At 30.8% G+C, this 21,332-nt stretch overlaps 1 protein-coding gene across 7 annotated transcripts; it reads left to right on the top strand.

Moving 5' to 3' along the window:
- The first annotated feature begins 1,531 nt into the window (after positions 1–1,531).
- LOC114396195 (receptor-like protein 14) lies at positions 1,532–11,547 on the top strand. 7 transcript variants are annotated; one of them, XR_003663245.1, is made up of 12 exons: positions 1,533–1,945; positions 2,083–2,223; positions 2,351–2,509; positions 2,637–2,795; positions 3,945–4,100; positions 5,379–5,453; positions 6,776–6,931; positions 8,179–8,253; positions 8,490–8,639; positions 8,721–8,870; positions 9,007–11,290; positions 11,473–11,547. XR_003663245.1 is itself a non-coding variant. In XM_028358102.1 (11 exons), exons 1-11 carry the CDS (start codon positions 1,603–1,605, stop codon positions 11,205–11,207), a joined length of 3,765 nt encoding a protein of 1,254 aa, XP_028213903.1. In that variant the 5' UTR covers positions 1,533–1,602; the 3' UTR covers positions 11,208–11,330. The 7 variants fall into 7 exon arrangements, 1 of the variants encoding a protein (XP_028213903.1); XR_003663247.1 differs by lacking the exon at positions 2,351–2,509; XR_003663246.1 differs by lacking the exon at positions 5,379–5,453.
- The last annotated feature ends 9,785 nt before the right edge of the window (positions 11,548–21,332 follow it).

The following is a 21,332-nucleotide window of genomic DNA, read 5'->3' as shown; positions in this document are numbered from 1 at the left end:
CCCTCAGAGGATCAAGTCTTACCCTTAATTCCCTTTATTCTATGTGCTGATCATTAGCCTGCATCGATGAGTAACTTAATTGCCCAAAATAGGCTTTATATATACTATCAAGTATACACCCCTCAAAATCGTTAGGGTGTGGTGACAACATCAATCAGCATATCATGTCTCTGACACAACACATTCTTCCTAGTACGAAGCAAACAAGATCATGTGTAAACAGACACATGGTCTACAAAAACCAATGCTAAGAAGATATGTGTAAAGAATTGGGGATATCACATACAAATAGAGGTGAATTTCATGACTCTCCTCAGGTTTATGATTAGACAGAGTTGGAAGGAGAAGTGAATGGAAGCTTTGAACTAGCTAAGGGGCATTTCATTCCACACACAAAAACAAAAAATTTCCCCATAATTTGTCACTAAGGAAGAAATGTAGGTCTTGTATTATTATTCCTTTTTTCTATTTTAAAATTTAAATAATTATGTAACAATAAAAATATTAAATAATTTTATGCAAAGAGCAACTGATGTTGTAAAAAGTTTAAAATTTTTAAGTTAAATTTAATTTTTTTTAATTAGCATAATTTTTTTTTTTATTTTTTTTTTATTTTTTTCTCCGATTCTTCCACTTGTTCATACAAGTGGTTTTTTTTTTCCATTTCTCTCATTTTTATCCATCCAAATAATACATCTTATTTATTGTATTTCTATTTTACTTCTTTCTTTCTTATTTATTTTTTCTGTATTTCACTTTTAATCCAAATAGAACAATAATAAATAAAATTAAACAATAACTTCTAAAATAATTTAACAAGAAAGAAAATATGTTTTAGAACTTTTCTCATCCGATCCAATGATGAATACTAATTTATAATACATGTTGGATATTATAAATGAATACCAAGATATATATGATATTCACGAATGAGCATGCATGTGAATTTTGAACTCGACATCCAGTATTGGGTTAACTAGTCTTGATAATTTGACTAGGTCAACAACTATTTTAAAAAGCTAGTCACATATTATTTCTACACATACTTTCTTCAACTTTTTTCTATATCGTGTCATATCAATTCTTTTATTGCATTATTTTATCTCACTTTTATTTAGTTTAAATATAATTATACAAAACAACTTAATAAAATATAGAGTTGTCGTTGTCCAACACTGTCGCATTGGACATTGCAACTTGCAAGTGATCATGGTTTATGCTAACTGCTAATTAAGCTAGCTTGAATGCAAACCAATAAAAACACCGAACAAACAATATATTGGATAGCTGATATATATGAAGCGTACAATTTGGGGCTTAGACCAAAAAGCTATTATGAAGCAAGTCATGATCGTAATGCGAACGCTGCACGCAATTTCCTTGATGTGGAAATCGAAGTGTTGTTTCATTTTCTTATTTTTTGTATGGTATTGAGAAAAACAATAACAAGAGACGAAAATTAATGAAACCCGTCAACCACGTTTGAACGTAACTATGAGTTGGCGATTGCGCGTAGGACCACAAACAATAGGCTATAGCGAGTTAGTGTTAATTTTGTTATTTAAAGGAGACCAAATCGATTGTGTTACGTACAGATCGAATATGATTATGAATAGGAAAATGAAGAGTACTGTAGGCGTGTGTTTGTTGTTTTTGGTTTTGTTGGAAGCGATGTGCTGTGAAGGGTGTTGGAAGGAAGAGAGAGATGCTCTTTTGGTCCTAAATTCCCGTTTTGACTTCCCTCTCTCTTGGGACGGCCCATACTGTTGTCAATGGGAACGAGTGGAGTGCAACTCCACCACTGGGAGAGTGGCCCAACTCGATTTGCTGTCTCTGTGGTGGTTACGGCCTTTCAATATTAATTACTCAGATTTTGTTGTCTTCAAAGATTTGAAGAACCTGGACTTGTCATTGAATGGCATATCCGGTTGTGTAGGGAATGAAGGTTAACCTCTCGTACAAATTCTATATATGTCTTGATATATATATCATTGTCGATCTGATCTACTTAGTGAAAACGAGGCTTAATTGTTAATTATATGGCATACTCATTATTTCAACTTTAATTTACATACTTTGCAGCGCGGCTGGAAAGTCTGGAAGTCCTTGACATAAGTAGAAACTATTTGGATGATGCTGGCATTCTATCTTGTTTGGATGGGCTTTCATCTCTTAAGTCTCTATATTTAAGAGATATCGGGTTGAATACATCTTCATTCCACGGTGAGGCTAGCAACATTTGTCTTTTTTATTTTAAAATGATGTCGTCAACCTCTTCTAATTTTTGGTACTGTTTTTCCACAATTTGTTGGCTTCTTCCACAACACATGTGCATATATACCTATATAAGTTTTTGAAACTCTATCTTCAAAGTTGCGTTATCTGGAAGTCCTTGACGTAAGTGGCAACTATTTGGATGATGCTGGCATTCTATCTTGTTTGGATGGGCTTTCATCTCTTAAGTCTCTATATTTAGCAGATAACAAGTTGAATACATCTTCATTCCACGGTGAGGCTAGCAACATTTGTCTTTTTTATTTTAAAATGATGTCGTCAACCTCTTCTAATTTTTGGTACTGTTTTCCCACAATTTGTTGGCTTCTTCCACAACACATGTGCATATATACCTATATAAGTTTTTGAAACTCTATCTTCAAAGTTGCGTAATCTGGAGGTCCTTGACATAAGTTTCAACTATTTGACTAATGACATCCTGCCATCCCTCGGGGGATTTACATCTTTGAAAAGGCTGTATTTGGCTGGAATTCATTTGGACTCAGATCTTCATTTCCAAGGTAGGATCATTTCTCCATTTCATTAATTAATAAAGATAAACAGTGGTGTTTTAATGGAGCAATTAGTTGATTGCTTCAGGGGTAGAATGTATCTAAAATGTAATAAACTATATATTCAATTCCTTGCATATTTATGCTCATCATTAATGAATCTTGAGGTCCTTAACTTAACTAATAACAACTTCAACCACTTGTGATTTTGCTCTCTCTGAACTTTCATTCCTCAAGTCTTTTATATTTAGTATCTTGTAAATTGACTTCCAGATCAATTTTTAGAATACCAAATACTTTCCATATTAAAAATTTTGATTTGTTTTTTTTTTTAAAATATATCTAATTGCAATAGTTATGTATATTTACGAATATAGTATTAAATAATTTATAATACTTATCTTTCATTTTATGAATAAAAAAATATATTAAAAATAATGATTTAATTAGAGTCTAGTACACATTAACATTTAAATATAATGTATATAGAGATCAATGCTATATCACAATATTCTATGGGTTTAATTTAATTTACTTTCAATATTTTTTTTTTGAAAAATAAAAAATTAAGAAAAAATTTCTCTGAAAATAATTCTAATGCACTAAATTAATATCAATCTTAATTATTTATTCTTTTTCCATATCAAACTAGAAATCATTATTGATGTTACTTTTAAAATAGTAGTTATCGTACATAATAATTATTTACTTTGCAAAACATTTTTTTAGTTTAATCCCTTTTTATGCAAAATGATAATGGAGAATAAGAGGAAAATAATTAAAATAAATAATTTTATATAAAATTAGGATTTAAAAAAATTGAAGATAAGATCCAAAATAACCGGTATTTATAGTATTGGAACTAAAATTAATGAGAATTTACCAATATGAGTAGATAATTTTATTCTTTAGCATATGATTATACATTTAATGCTTGATCCATGTATATGAAAAATTACTTGTTACAAAAGATGATTCCTTTAAATATATAATTACCTTGGAGGATTAATAATTGACTTTTGATCGAGGAATAATATCTGCTTAATTAAAAAAAATTAACAAGAATTTACTTATTATAATATGGCTCCAAGAAAATTGCTTTTTATTCTTATGTGAATCTAATGAGTGGATTTTTTTTTTCTTTCAATTTTTTACCAGAGAACGGTGGATTTACGTGGCCAACCGGTTTACAAGAACTTGATCTGCGGGAAAACAGATTAAATAACAAGTTTCTTCCATCATTAAATGGGTTAGAATGTCTCAAATATCTTGGTTTAAGATGGAATCAGTTAGAAGGATCGCTGAATATAAGCGGTTAGTATTTTTATGAGTTACCAGTGTTTCACCCATGCAATAGTTGTCAGTATTGTTATGAGTTGCCCGTGTTTCAATGAAAAGAGATTTGAAAAAGAGATAATGATATATCCCAAAAAATTAGAGACTATAGTTTTTTATAGAAAAAATAAAGGCATATATAGCACATCAAAAGAAATTTGAAAAGAGACATAATTTATCCCTAAGAAATTATAACGATAATTTTTTTTTAAAATAAACCTTTTAACAATTGTGAATAATTATAAAGTATCTGCCAATAATATTATGATTTTTTCTATAAATTTTAATATCAATAAATAATAATTTTGAATATCTTGTAATTAATCTAAAAAGTTAAAAAAATAATTATATTTAATAATAACTTTAAAAATAAACTGATATAAGGATTTGAAATTATTAATTTTAGAGAGAAATCTCCGGAGTTAAAAAAACTTATAAATGAAATATTGAAAAAAAATAATAGCATCAAACAGAGAGAAGTAAAAAAAAAAGGTAGTTAGAGAAATATTAAAGAAGTTAATATGGGTAGTTACAGAAATTGATAAAAAAAAAAAAGAGTTAATACATATAGACTTATACGTTTATATATAAAAGGAGATATTAGAATGGAAGGTTTAGATTAAAAATATTTTAAATTTAAGTTAAAATTTTATTTAATTATAAAATCTTTAAAAGATTTAATAAATAAAAAAATCGAATATATAAAACATATAATTTATTATATTCTAAAATATCTCAAATCTATAATTATAACCATTTTGAATATGACTATCAAAGTGATTCTTGTTTTCATTATTGTTACCACCACAATGTGGTAGTAGTGATATTAACCATAACAACCAACGATAATTACTTTGGTAGTGACAATTGTAATAATAATGATAACAACAATAATTTATGATAATAATTATAATGATAGTTTATGACCGTTATCATAGTTTAAGGTAATTTAGGATGTGATAAATTAAATATTTTAGATATTTAATTTTGTAATTAGTGAATCTTAAAAAATTTTGATGATTAAATGATATTTTAATTTGAATTTAAAATATTTTTAACTTAGGTCTTTCATTTCAATCTAATGATTATTATTGATTATTATCATTTTTACATAAGGTGATCATCTTATATAAAATAAGAATCACTAATGTATTATAACACGTTGTCCTATGTATATACTTAATTATATAATTGAAGAAAAGTATTATTCTACACAAATGATGATTTAGTGATTGGTTCTCTATTTATCTCTTACAGAATTGTCACGTTTGACTAGCTTGAAGACTCTTGATCTAAGTTATAATAATATTAGTGATTTTGTGGTCCATCAAGGTATTTAAGAAAATACAATTAAAAAGTTTAATTCCTTGTTTAGCATGAACATGACATGGATAAATTCATGATACTTACAAGTTATTGAATTCCATTACTTGGCCGAAGTTCATTTATTTACATTTGTAACAAAATGTATGTCTCCTTTATATTTGAGACTCATCCCCTTTGTTACAATCTACCTAATTAAACATCTTTACATTTTGCCATTAGTGGTGTTTTAATGGAGCAATTTGTTGATTGCTTCAGGGGTAAAATGTATCTAAAATGTAATAAACTACATATTCAATTCCTTGTATGTTTATGCTCATCATTAATGAATCTTGAGGTCCTTAACTTAACTAATAACAACTTCAACCACGTGTGATTTTGCTCTCTATGAACTTTCATCCCTCAAGTCTTTTATATTTAGTATCTTGTAAATTGATCTCCAGATCAATTTTTAGAATACCAAATATTTTCCATTTTAAAAATTTTGATGATTTGTTTTTTTTTTTAAAAATATATCTAATTGCAATAGTTATGTATATTTACGAATATAGTATTAAATAATTTATAATACTTATCTTTCATTTTATGAATAAAAAAATATATTAAAAATAACGATTTAATTAGAGTCTAGTACACATTAACATTTAAATATATTGTATATAGAGATCAATGCTATATCACAATATTCTATGGGTTTAATTTAATTTACTTTCAATATTATTTTTGAAAAATAAAAAATTAAGAAAAAATTTCTCTGAAAATAATTCTAATGCACTAAATTAATATCAATCTTAATTATTTATTCTTTTTCCATATCAAACTAGAAATCATTATTGATGTTACTTTTAAAATAGTAGTTATCGTACATAATAATTATTTACTTTGCAAAACATTTTTTTAGTTTAATCCCTTTTTATGCAAAATGATAATGGAGAATAAGAGGAAAAGAATTAAAATAAATAATTTTATATAAAATTAGGATTTAAAAAAATTGAAGATAAGATCCAAAATAACCGGTATTTATAGTATTGGAACTAAAATTAATGAGAATTTACCAATATGAGTAGATAATTTTATTCTTTAGCATATGATTATACATTTAATGCTTGATCCATGTATATGAAAAATTACTTGTTACAAAAGATGATTCCTTTAAATATATAATTACCTTGGAGGATTAATAATTGACTTTTGATCGAGGAATTATATCTGCTTAATTAAAAAAAATTAACAAGAATTTACTTATTATAATATGGCTCCAAGAAAATTGCTTTTTATTCTTATGTGAATCTAATGAGTGGATTTTTTTTTTTCTTTCAAATCTTTATCAGGGAACGGTGGATTTACGTGGCCAACCGGTTTACAAGCCCTTGATCTGCGGGAAAACAGATTAAATAACAAGTTTCTTCCATCATTAAATGGGTTAGAATGTCTCAAATATCTTGGTTTAAGCAGCAATCAGTTAGAAGGATCGCTGAATATAAGCGGTTAGTATTTTTATGAGTTACCAGTGTTTCACCCATGCAATAGTTGTCAGTATTGTTATGAGTTGCCAGTGTTTCAATGAAAAGAGATTTGAAAAAGAGATAATGATATATCCCAAAAAATTAGAGACTATAGTTTTTTATAGAAAAAATAAAGACATATATAGCACATCAAAAGAAATTTGAAAAGAGACATAATTTATCCCTAAGAAATTTGAAACGATAATTTTTTTTTTTAAAATAAACCTTTTAACAATTGTGAATAATTATAAAGTATCTGCCAATAATATTATGATTTTTTCTATAAATTTTAATATCAATAACTACTAATTTTGAATATCTTGTAATTAATCTAAAAAGTTAAAAAAATTAATTATATTTAATATTAACTTTAAAAATAAACTGATATAAGGATTTGAAATTATTAATTTTAGAGAGAAATCTCCGGAGTTAAAAAACTTATAAATGAAATATTGAAAAAAAATATAGCATCAAACAGAGAGAAGTAAAAAAAGGTAGTTAGAGAAATATTAAAGAAGTGAATATGGGTAGTTACAGAAATTGATAAAAAAAAATGAGAGTTAATACATATAGACTTATACGTTTATATATAAAAGGAGATATTAGAATGGAAGGTTTAGATTAAAAATATTTTAAATTTAAGTTAAAATTTTATTTAATTATAAAATCTTTAAAAGATTTAATAAATAAAAAAATCAAATATATAAAATATATAATTTATTATGTTCTAAAATGTCTTAAATCTACAATTGTGACCACCAAAGTGATTCTTGTTATAATTATTGTTGCCACCAGAATGTGATAGTAGTGATACTAACTATAACATTTGATAGTGACATTGTAGTAATAATGACAACAAGAATAATTTATGATAATAATTGTAATGATAGTTTATGATTATTATCATAGTTTAAGGTAATTTAGGACGTGATAAATTAAATATTTTAGATATTTAATTTTGTAATTAGTGAATCTTAAAAAAATTTGATGTTTAAATTATATTTTAATTTGAATTTAAAATATTTTTAATTTAGGTCCTTCATTTCAATCTAACGATTATTATTGATTATTATCATTCTTACGTAAGGTGATAATCTTATATGAAAATAAGAATCACTAATGTATTAAAACACGTTGTCATGTGTATATACTTAATTATATAACTGAAGAAAAGTATTATTCTACACAAATGATGGTTTAGTGATTGGTTCTCTATTTATCTCTTACAGGATTATCCGGTTTGACTAGCTTGGAGATTCTTGATCTAAGTTATAATAATATTAGTGATTTTGTGGTCCATCAAGGTATGTATGAAAATACAATTAAAAAGTTTAATTCGTTGTTTAGCATGAACATGACATGGATAAATTCATGATACTTACAAGTTATTGAATCCCATTACTTGGTCGAAGTTCATTTATTTACATCTATAACAAAATGTATGTCTCCTTTATATTTGAGACTCATCCGCTTTGTCACAATCTACCTAATTAAAACGTCTTTACATTTTTTTAGTTAATGATCACGTTACATCTTTCAGGCTTAAAAAGTCTACGCAGATTGGATGCTCTTCATTTATATGGGAATATGATAGATGGAAGCAAGCTAAGAAAGTCGTTGCGAGCTTTTTCATCTGTTAGGATGCTTTCAATGGGAGAAAATGAATTTAAAGGAACAATTGTTGCTGGAGGTAACAAATATTTATGAACTTCTATGGGTAAAATTTTTTCACATTGAGGCTCATATCAAATTTTGTTTTTATATTATGCAGATTTTCAGGATTTAAGTAACCTAGAAGAGTTGACAATGGACCTCAGTAATAACATGGAGAATGAGTTTTTCAAAAGTATTGGGAAATTGACATCTTTAAAAGTTCTGTCTCTTTATTATTGTAATATAAATGGCACCCTTCCTCATGCGGGTAATTATATTATTTGTTTTTTTTTCATCACATTTATTTTATACAATTTTTTCTTAGTTTGGTCAAATATTATCATCCTTTTCATTATGTCACTAACAAGGTGGATTTTTTTATGTGTCAAAATTTCATTTTTCAGATTGGTCTAAGCTAAAGAAGTTAGAGTTGTTAGATCTATCCGGCAACAAATTTGAGGGACCACTTCCTTCGTCTTTTGTTAACATGACGTCTCTCCAGAAGTTGGAAATATCTTATAATCACTTCATTGGAAATTTCGATTCTAACATTGCAAGCCTTACATCACTTGAATATTTTGGTTTTATAGAAAACCAATTTGAAGTTCCTGTTTCTTTCACACCATTTGCCAATCATTCAAAGATCAAGTTCATCCATGGTGAAGGAAACAAAGTCTCATTGGACTCACAACATAGTTTTCCAACTTGGATTCCAAAATTTCAGTTACAAGAGCTTATTGTGTCTTCGACAACTAAAACTATGTTTCTTCCACTCCCAAATTTTCTCCTTTACCAAAATAGTTTAATCAGACTAGATTTCAGTAGTTGGAAGTTGGAAGGAGACTTTCCTCATTGGTTGTTGGAAAACAACACAAAAATGACCCATGTTCTGTTTAGAAATTGCTCTTTCACTGGTACTTTCCAGCTACCCATGCGTCCCCTTCCTAACATATGGGAAATTGATGTTTCTGACAATATCATAGTTGGCCAAATCCCTAGCAACAATTTCAGTTCAATTTATCCAAATTTGCATTTTCTTAACTTGTCTAGAAACAACATCCAAGGTTCAATCCCTCATGAGTTAGGCCAAATGAACTCATTATATTCATTGGATCTTTCTGGCAATCAATTGTCTGGAGAGATACCAAAGGACATATTTGGAGTTGGTCACCAACTCAGGTTCTTGAAACTATCAAACAATAAGCTTGAGGGACCTATTTTGAATATCCCTAATGGTTTGGAGACCTTGTTATTGAACCATAATAGATTTACCGGTAGACTCCCAAGCAACATTTTTAACGCATCCATCATTTCATTGGATGTAAAGAATAATCATTTGGTGGGAAAGATTCCAAGCCTTATAAAAAACTTGTCAGGATTGTACGAAATTTGTTTGTCTAATAACCATTTTGAAGGATCCATTCCATTAGAACTTGGAGAACTTGAAGATTTAACTTCTGTAGATCTCTCCCAAAATAATTTTATTGGTCTTGTTCCATCATTTGCAAATTCTTCCGTGGCATTTATCCATTTGAACAACAATCGTTTAAGTGGATTGCCCAAAAGAATGTTCCATGGAAAATCTTCTTTAGTGATGTTAGACCTTAGCTACAATGAAATATCTAACAACCTTCAAGATCTGATACATAACCTTAGTTATAAAAGGTTAAATTTTCTCCTTTTAAAAGGTAATCACTTTATGGGGGATATACCAAAGCAGATATGCCAGTTGATAGATTTAAACATGCTAGACCTTTCTCATAACAATTTTTCTGGTGTTATCCCCAAATGCTTAGGTAAAATGCCTTTTGAGAATAAGTACCTGAAGAGCTTGTTAGCAAGATTTTCTACCTTTGATCCAGATCCCAATAACCTTGCCCAATCTCCGGACCTTGCCCAATCTCCAACACCGGTATCGGGACCAACTCTAAATTTGCAAGAGAAAGCAAATTTCACTACAAAGGAAAGAACTGACACTTACATCGGGAGAGTCCTTTTTTATATGTCTGGAATTGACTTATCTCACAATAAACTGAAGGGAAATATCCCATTTGAGCTTGGATACTTGACAAAAATTCGAGCATTGAACTTATCCCACAATGATTTAACTGGGAAAATTCCAGTTACATTCTCCTTGTTGGCACAAACAGAGAGTTTGGATCTTTCTTTTAACATGTTAAACAGTCAAATTCCTCCTCAACTGAGCATGTTAACATCACTTGAAGTATTTAGTGTGGCACACAATAACTTATCAGGTCCAACACCTGATTTTAAAGGACAATTTTCCACATTTGATGAAAGCAGCTATGAGGGTAATCCGTTCCTTTGTGGTCCTCCACTGCCAAAGAGTTGCAATCCTCCACCTACTATTATACCAAATGACTCAAACACTGATGGAGACAATGATAGTTTGTTGGATATGTATGTTTTCTGTGTGAGCTTTGCCGTGTCATACATATCAACATTGTTGGTAACTGCAGCAGCTTTATACATCAATCCTTACTGGAGGCAGGCATGGTTTTACTACATGGAATTGGTGAGCATGAATTGCTACTACTTTATCAAGGATAATCTGAGCAAGGTTTTCAAAATTGGAAATATGTAATATATCAAGTTGTATGTCTAGAATGATTTCCATGTGTTTTTGCTAAGTTTGATAGAATAAAGGTTATGTATAAGTTGTATGAAAATAATATGAATGGAGGGGGTAGTAGAGTTATAACAAAAATCCTCTAGAACAACTACCTACACACATCACCCTTATTGTCTAACAATCGAGATACAACACTCGATGCTTAAGCTCCTTCTTCAACTCCTGAGAAATCAAGATATACTAACATCTCTTATAAATATTAGTTAAATTAAGGGGTAATAATATGCTTCGTATATGATATTAATACTATGTTAATTATTGATACCGACTCAAGGATTGAGTCATTTTTCAAGAACCTCCCCATCATAAACCATCAGCTCCCCGACACTATGATCAGACATACTTGGTAGTAGCTCACTTGTCCAAAAGAGCATAAAACTAGCATCTTCCGAACAAAGAAACACTCGGATAAAAAAAACATTTTTGCTAATAAATTCACCAAATATATAATTATATAAAAAAATCGAAACAAAGTTAATTCAAATTGAAAACTCTTAGCACGATATATAGTACAATGAAATATAGTGATAAGAAAAATAGAGAAAAAAAGGAAAAAAAATTAATTAGGAGTATTATATCAATTCACAACATTGTTCTCTCTTGTACAGTTGAAACATGTTAGAAAAAAAAGTCTTGTTAATTTCAAACCATCTTCCCATTGATTTTTATCATATGGTCATCAATATACTCAGAAATAATAAGATTTTTTTTTCCACATACAATGTACCAAAACTCTTCACCATCCAACCGCCAGAGCCACACCAGGCAGTAGTCCTACAGTGTGGTTGTAGCAGATAACAACGAAAGAAATAGATGTGTTAGTAAATATGGGTTCCAAATTCAAATTAGTCTCGTAATGTCATTAAAGGGTAAATAGAGGTTCGGAATGCTCCATTATCTAACCTGCAACACATTGCTTTCAAATGAGAACAAGCAGTTCGAAAAGTGATTTATTGAGATTCAAGAACATAATTGACTCCCTCACCTAGAAATTGCACATAATTGACTGACTGGTCATACTCAATTGCTATGTAGAAAATGATAATTGATCTTTTCCACTGAAAATTTTTTATCTGAAAATTATCTAGTTTATATACATGTAGAGTTGGACTGAAAATGTATATTTAGGATTTTGATCTTAGTTTTACTTGAATGAAGCATATTTTCAATTTTAATCCGTGAATCTCAATTTTTTGTTTTAAGCAACTTACACAATGATTTGATTTTATGATAACTGTTCTCCAGACCCCTTAATTGCTAGTTTTAAATATTTGCTTAACTGCTTTCAAGCATGTTCTGTGGAATTGATTTTCTGACTCTAGTAAACTCATAACTAATGTGTATAAGTAGATTACGTAATTAAAACATATAAGAATTAGCAATATTTTTCTATTTTTTATTGCTTCTTTTTGTGTGAATCAATGGAATTTCGGCATCCTCTGAGTTTTTGTGTAGTAGGTGCCTTAAACTGCTAATTCATACTAGTTTGGTGGTTTTTATTTTGCAGAAATACAAGCAAGGGACAAGAAGAAAAGTTGAAGCTTGAAGATTCGCACTTAACGCGCCAATCTATCTTCGAGCTGTTGTTGCTTAGCGGGAGGGTTTACGCTTAGCACGAAGAAGAAGCATGGAGAATCTGCAGTCATGCAAAGTAGTGCGCAGGCGCGCTCAGCGCTTATTCACCAAATCTCCATCTCAGGATGGCTTTTAAGTGAAAAAGATAGAGTAAAAAAGGGTTGTTCATGTTATGATAAAATATAGAGTTCTAAAGCTTGAGCTAGAGGAAGAAGACAACCATTGGGAGCTCATTCTCTTCCATGGATTTATCTTCATTCCTTATCCCTTAATCTTTTACACCCTTTTGTACAGTTGAGCCCTTCATGACTGTGAAGGGCTAAACAACCCATTGTTGGAGAGGTTTCCACCAAACTCTATTTAATATTATTATTATTTTCATTGTTCTTTCTGTGTTTATTTTCATGTATTTGGTCTGATAATCCATTTATATGCTATGTTAGGGTTTAAGCATTGGAAAATGTGGTTAATCCTTAGAACTGGGAAGAACATCTAAAATGCTTCACTACTAGGGATAGTGTTTGACAATTTAGTTGAATTGCACATCTGTTTTAATCATGTAGTTCAACTAGTTTAGTTCTTGATGGATTAAGAAAGGAACTAGGGGAATTAGCCTCTCTCATGCGAGGAATACTTTAATGGATGAAGCTGATAACTAGAGAAAAATTACCCAAATCACATCAAGAGAAGTTTCGGTAAGGAGCCCCCAACACAATCAACTCCTACATTCACTTTTCCTTGCCATTTTCAGTGTTTGTTTTCTTTGCTCAGTCTTAGTTTAAAATTACATAATTGTCTAATTTACAAACTGTTGGAAATTCCTCCTTAATTAAGATTGGTTCATGATGTATCTCCATGTGGAGCTTGTAAGCCTTGGATCTTATTCATCAATGGAGTCTTTTGCTTCTTGAAGATCAATGTAAGCGGAATGTGTTCAACTATTGGCAAGTGCACCAATTTGTCCAAGTAGTAATTAAAATGGTAAATCTGAGTATCGTGTTCATAGGGAATTTGTTATACTTAGATGATGCACATTCAGTTTGTAAACACTTTCAATTGTAGTAAAATAAAGTAGAGGAACTCATTCATGTTTCAAATTTCTTGAATTAGTTTTTCTAAACTTAAAAATGCATGACAAGACAAACGCAAAACTATATAATAGAACAAATATCAAGATGAAAACGTCGGGGAATATTCTACTAAACTTTCTCTTGATGTAACTAAATAAGTTTTTCTCTATTTAGTATTACTGTAATGTTCTTGCATCGTTAAATTAATCTAATCGCAATTCCTCACGCAAAAGAGCCTAGCTCTCTTAGTTTCGTTCTTGATTCCTCAACAAACTCATTCTAAGTGAGCTGCACTACGCAAAAGATGCAATATTTACTAGATTACGGCAAACTATTCCTAGAAATATAGACTTCTAGCTGCTCTACCAAGTTCTAAGGACTTTAAGCATTTTCCAATACTCAAAACCTAACAAAGCATATAAATGGGTGATCAAGCCACAAATATGTAAAATAACACAGTTAGAAGCAGAGAACACTAGCAATAACATTAAATAAATAGTTAGAAGTTTTACATCTAGAGTGCTCAGTGGAAAAACTCCCCAACAATGAAGTGTTTAGCGCTCCATTAGCAAGGAAGGCTTAATACAAGAGTGAAAATGATGTAGGAATGAAAGGAAATGGTAAAAATGTGAAGAAAATGTCTTTTCTTTAGCCTTGGTGCCTTCTTCCTTCTTCCTTCTTTATTTCCCTTTCTTTCTCAGTGTTTTAAAGACTTTTGGGCTTCTCAGCTTATGAAGGCTCGCTCAGTGAGCATGTCTTATTGAGCGAGAGTTAGTGGCTGGGCGCTAAGCGAGCTTGGATGCGCTAAGCGCAAGAAGAGACAACATCCTCACTGGGTGGGCTGGTTGTGCACTAAGTGTGCTGCTCTCTGACTTAACATTCTCTAGGGTTTTGTACTTGCTTAGCGAGCTGACTTTCTCGCTAAGCAGATAAGCCTCGCTTAGCCAATCTGCCTTGCTGAGCGAGCCCTTCAGTAACATTTCAAAATCTTCTATTCTTTTAGCCTAAAAATCCAATTAAGTTCAACATTGGTCATCAAAATGGAGTTTCAACTGTATAAATTCACACAAGAATAAATTATTTACAAATCTCACAAAAGAAACCATAAATTAGAGGTACATTGTTATTTTTTATCCTATTTTTAATGCATTTAATACTCATGAATAACAATTAACAGAATGGAGAAGGATGAAAGGTGAATGGAGACACTACTTCAAGGAAAAGATGAGTCAAGAACAAGTTCACCACCATAGGAACTCATGGATAAGAGCTTGAAGGTAGGAGAAGATGAGTGGAGGGAGAAGGAGAGAAGGAGCAAAGAATTTTATGCCTCAAACGAGGTATGAACTTTTGAAGTGTAATCCTCAAATGATCAAAGTTAAAAAAAATGCGCACACAAGGCCTCTATTTATAACCTAAGTGTCACACAAAATTGGATAGAAATTTGAATTTCTATTCAAATTTCGCTTGAATTTGAACTTATGGAACCAAATTTGGAGCCAAAATTTCACTAATTATGATTAGTGAATTTTAGTTATGGTTCATCCTACTAATTCAAGATCAAGTCCAAGATTCTCCACTAAGTGTGCTTAGATATCATGAGACATGTAAAACATGAAGGACATGCACAAAGTGTGACTATATGATGTGGCAATGGGGTGTAGCAAGCAAATGCTTACCTCCGTTTTAAGATGGTCCAAAATTTAATTGGATTGGGCTTCTCCCAATTCAATTAAATTTATCTCCCAACACACATACATCAAATAGTACACTTAATATGTGAAATTATAAAACTACCCCTAATACAAAAACTGGTCTAGGTGCCCTAAAATACAAGGGTTAAAAAATTCTACATTACTAGCATACCCTCCCTATACTATGGAGCCCTAAATACAAGACCCAAAAATAATGAAACCTTAATATAATATGTACAAAGATAAGTGAGCTCATATTGAGCTCATGGGCCCAAAATTTACCCTAAGGTTCATGAGAACTCTAGGACCTTCCCATGGAGTCTTCTCTCCAATGCCCTTAGCGGTAGGATTGCATCAATTCAAATTCAAGTAAACATGCAAATTCAAATACATGGGAAATTGAAGAGCTCATTCCAAGACATGTATAGAAATTTGTAGAGCACTTTCCAAGGCCTTGGAATTGGTTCCTTTGACCTTGAGATTTACACACTTCACTCAGGAAATTGAATATTAGAGTTACAAGGAGCTTTGTGAATGTAACTCATTCGTTGACATCTATCACTCACTCTTGAAGGAAGACACACCCTTCTCCTATAAATAGAGAGACTTGTGAAGAGTTGGAGTATCCCATCTCATCCTATCCAATGAGAAGCAAAGCAAGAGTGAGATTGAGAAAAAAAGGTTCTTCTATTCTTCTTTAAGAGAAAGAGAATTATAGTTTCCGCCACACTTGGTGAGAATTGAAAAAAATTGTAAACCATCCTTGTTGGATGAGGTTGAGAGGTATTCTCTTATATTAAGAGAGTCATTATAATCTTACTTTTAAATAATGGAGATATTTACTGGCTTGGTCCTATGGTTTTTACCTTTCACATTGAAAAGGTTTTCCACATTAAAAATTCTTGGTGTCATTTTTTTACCATGTATTCTTGTTTTTCGTTTTCACTAAGTGCCTATTTTGAGTCTACAGAGAGGGAAATAGTGCTGGTGTTTCCCAAGATGGAAGAAGTTGTCACTCATGATGGAGATATGCTCAAGCTAACCGCAGAAAATTATTCCTATTGGAAGCCGATGATGGAAGACCATCTGTACTGCAAGGATTTGCACGAGCAAATCACCAATGAGAATAAACTGATGGATAAGAAGGACAACAAATGGGAGCTCCTTAATTGGAAGTTTGTAGCTATGATTCGTAGGTATATTGACCGAAGCTTGTTTGAGCATGTATCTACTTATACCAATGCGTATGAGTTATGGACAAAGCTTGAATCTTTGATTCAAAAGAAGGCGCCGAGGAATAAAGCTCATCTTGTCAGACGCTTGGTCAAGTTGGAGTATATGGAGGTCAGAACATTATTGAACATCTTAACACCTTCAAAGGTATTGTTAACCAATTAAAGAATGTAGATATGAATATAGATGATGAATTACAAACTCTTCTACTCCTCAGTTCTCTGCTTGAGAGTTGGGACATATTGGTTGTCACTCTCAGCAACTCTGCACTAGATGGAAAGCTTAGCATGGACAATGTCACAGATAGTTTGCTAAATGAAGAGTCCATAAGAAAAGAGAAAGACTTGAGTAATTGTTGAATCAAGTGGCCTCAGAATAATTAAGTAGGGAGGGTTGAATTAATTATTCCTAAACCTTTACTAATTAAAAATTTACTCTTCCAAGGCTTTTACTATGTTGTTAAGTAAATGAAGAATAGAAAAGAAACTTAACCAAAAGTAAAAGCAAGAATTAAAGTGCACAACAGAAATTAAAAGAGTAGGGAAGAAGGAGACAAACACATAAGAGTTTTATACTGGTTCGACAACAACCCGTGCCTACATCCAGTCCCCAAGCGACCTGCGGTCCTTGAGATTTCTTTTCAACCTTGTAAAAATCCTTTTACAAGCAAAGATCCACAAGGGATGTACGCTCCCTTGTTCTCTTTGAACAACCTAGTGGATGTACCCTCCACTAGAACTGATCCACAAGATATGTACCCTCTTTTGTTCTCAGTCAACAACCCAAGTAGATGTACCCTCTACTTGTACCACAAAGGATGTACCCTCCAATGTGTTAAGAGAAAGTTCTCAGGCGGTTAGTCCTTCGAAACTTTGTGAAGGGGGAAACAAAAGAATTCTCAGGCGGTTAGTCCTTTGAAAACTTTTGTTTATGTGAAAGGGAAGAATCAAAATAATTCTCAGACTGCGTCATTTTGAATTCTTTGACAAGGGAGAAGGGAGACACAAAAGAATTCAGGCGGTTAGTCCTTTGTTCTTTTGAAAAAGAGAGAAGAGAGACACAAAAAGAATTCAGGCGGTTAGTCCTTGGCGAATTCTTTTTGGCAAAAGGAGAAGGGAATGAAAAAGATGAATAACACAAGTTTTTGAACAAAGAACTTTTCTTGGAAGAGAAAGTTTTGAACAAAAACTTTTAGAAAGATGAAGAGAAGATGAAACCAGAAAGTTCTGAAAGAAATGAAAGAAGATGTTGAAAGATAGATTGAAAGATAGAATGGTTGAAAGAGATGATGGATCTGAATGTGATAATTGTAAATGTTTCATGCCAAGGTCACATATTTATAGTTTCTTGATGACTCAAGTAAAAACTTGTAACTCTTGGCAATTCCTTTAAAACTAATCACTTAAAAAGATATGACTTTTGAAAGAAACTTCAGAAATAAGTCACTTGAAGAAATGTGACTTTTGGAAATGAATTTTTCGAAAACAATCACGGGTAATCGATTACCATAAAGGTGTAATCGATTACACATCAACAGATGTGACTCTTCATTTGAATTTTGAAAATCTTAATGTTTTAAAACCACTGGTAATCGATTACTATAATCTGGTAATTGATTACCAGAGAGTAAAACTCTTTGGTAATGATTTTGTGAAAACTTCTTGTGCTACTCAATGTTTTAAAAAACTTTTTAATACTTATCTTGATTAAGTCTTCTCTTGATTCTTGAATCTTTGAGTCTTGAATCTTGATCTTGATTATTCTTGAATCTTGATTCTTGATTCTTGAAATCAAATTTCCTCTTGATCTTTGAAGTGTTCTTGAATCAATCTTGAACTCGTTCTTGAATGTCATCATCTTTGTTATCATGAAGTGATCTTGACTTTTGAGCTTTTTGTCATCATCTTTGTTATCATCAAAACACCTTGAATCAATCTTGATTCATCATGAAGCTTGCTTCTACAATCTCCCCCTTTTTGATGATGACAACTCTGAAATCAAGAAACACATAGACACACTTTTTCCTAGTCCACTCACATGAATTCTCCCCCTTTGTTTTTGAGTTTATGCTTCACTTGAAATTAAGTTAATTACTTATGTGAGTTCTTGATTTATTCCCTATTTCTCTCCCCCTTTGGCATCAACAAAAAGCCAAAGTGCGTAACAAGTATAAGACAAACATATACTATTAATCATTCACAAGGCATACATTGAAGAATATATACCAATCATGAAGCAAGAAACATGAATAGATCAAATATATAAAAACCACATAGTCATATAACATAATTCATAATTGTTCAATCAAACCATGCAAATAAAGAAATACTAAATTGTTTAAATGTCATAATAATATAGATTATTTGGATAAGTCACTAGCATCTAGAAGTCATAATTCTCTTCTAATGTTGTAGAAATAATCTTTAGTTAGTGGTTTTGTGAAGATGTCTACAAGTTTGCTTTTAGTATCTACAAATTTTAAAACACAATCACCTTTTTCCTAAGACTAAGTGCTAATTGACTACCTACACTTACCAAGATGAGTTTTTATTAACATAGAAGGTTATATCAAAATAATTTTATTTGAAATACAATATAATAATTTTGAAAAGCATAAAAAAATATTTTGAACAATCAATCAAGTAATTCAAACATATCAAACAAGAATTATACAAGGATTGAAGGATATAGATCACAGGCATTACCAAACATTCAGATTTGTTAAAGATAATTTTAAAAACTTAGAAAGTTCAAAGAACTCAATCAATCATGTAATCATAATTTTCTCTGAAACCTACATGCTCAATATCTTTATCATGCTCATGCTTGATAACACATTTTTCAGAATCAAAAAGATACTTTATATATGAAAATTCTTATATAAAAATAAATAAATATAACATAATGGATTTTGAAAAACTTTATGAATGAACCTTAAGCAAGTAATTCACATATCATATTAAAAATTATGCAAGAATCATACAAGAGATATAAAACCATACATAACCATTCATAAATGACACATATCACATTAAAAATTATGCATAATCATTTTAAATATATATATATATATATATATATATATATATATATATATATATATATATATATATATATATTCAATCATATCAAAATAATCAACACAAATATTGAAGAATAATAATCATAGACATTATCAAAATATTTAAAAGGAAACTTCATGCTTTGAGAAAGAAAATTAACTTAATCGAAACATATAAACACATTCTCACAATTTCAATCAATCAACAAATATTTCAAATTAAACTAATTAAATTATCAATCAACTAACTATACACAATAATTTATATTCCAAAAAAATATAATTTTAATTAATTTTTTTTAATTTCAATTTTAAATTTCAAATTTCAAACTTCAAATTTCAAATTTTAAATTTCAAATTTCAAACTTCCAACTTCCAATAACTTCCACTTCCAACTTTCAACTTCCATTTTCAACTTTCAACTTTGATGACTGAAAATGGAAGCAAGCTTGTGCTGAAGGAAGTAAGATGTGTGCCTGAGATTTGTTTAAACCTTATCTCAACAGGAAAGCTTGATGAAGTTGGGATGATATACCAGTTCGGTGCTGGTAGATGGAAGCATGGTCATTGCTTGAGGTAAGAAGGAAGACTCCTTGTACATCATGGAAGGAAAGATATACAAATGGAAGATGAATGTTACTCAAGATACAACAAAAGAATTATGGCACAAGAGATTGGGTCACATGAGTGAGAAAGGTTTGGAGTTTCTAACAAAGGATCACTTTCCAAACATAAAGGGCCAGCCACTTGAATCTTGTGAAGACTGTCTTGCAGGTAAAAAGTGCAGAGTGTCTTTCCAAAGATCAGATGAGGCCAGAAGGAGAAAAAAAATCCTAGATCTTGTCCATTCAAATGTTTGCTCAATGTCTGAAAAGTATCTTGATGGTGCCCAATACTTTGTTACCTTCATTGATGATCACTCAAGAAAGGTGTGGGTCTATCCGTTGAAGACGAAAGGTCAAGTTCTTCAAAATTTTAAGGAGTTTCATGCCTCAGTAGAACAAGAGATTGGAAGAAAGCTCAAATGCTTGAGATTAAACAATGGTGGAGAATATAGAGGCCTATTCGAGGCATATTACAAGGCTGATGAGGTACAACATGAGAAGGTACCTCCCAAAAACTCCTCAGTTGAATGGATTAGCTGAAAGTATGAATTGAATAATTACAGAGAAAGTCAAATGTATAATTTCCCATTCAAAACTTCCCAAGACATTCTGGGGTGAAGCAGTGAAGATTGCAATTGATTTGATCAATTTGTCTCCTTCAAGACCTTTAAATGGAAATATACTAGAAGAAGTTTGGTTTGGAAAGAAAGCCTCTTATGGTCACTTAAGAGTCTTCCGGTGCAAGGCTTTTGTCCATATTTTGAAAGATGAAAGAGCAAAGCCTGATGTTAAGGCGAAGGAGTGCATATACCTTGGTTCACCAAGAGATGAACTTGGAT

Source organism: Glycine soja, chromosome 18 (assembly GCF_004193775.1).
Source record: "Glycine soja cultivar W05 chromosome 18, ASM419377v2, whole genome shotgun sequence".
Classification (NCBI taxonomy): domain Eukaryota; kingdom Viridiplantae; phylum Streptophyta; class Magnoliopsida; order Fabales; family Fabaceae; genus Glycine; species Glycine soja.
Note: the sequence above shows the minus strand (reverse complement) of the source record. Positions and strands in the feature narration are given on the sequence as shown.

Coding starts and splice junctions, on each gene's coding strand:
- LOC114396195 (XM_028358102.1), top strand. CDS start 1,603: ATGATTATGAATAGGAAAATGAAGAGTACTGTAGGCGTGTGTTTGTTG. Junction 6,932..8,178: donor AGGATCGCTGAATATAAGCG/GTTAGTATTTTT, acceptor TATCTCTTACAG/GATTATCCGGTTTGACTAGC. Junction 8,640..8,720: donor AGGAACAATTGTTGCTGGAG/GTAACAAATATT, acceptor TATATTATGCAG/ATTTTCAGGATTTAAGTAAC.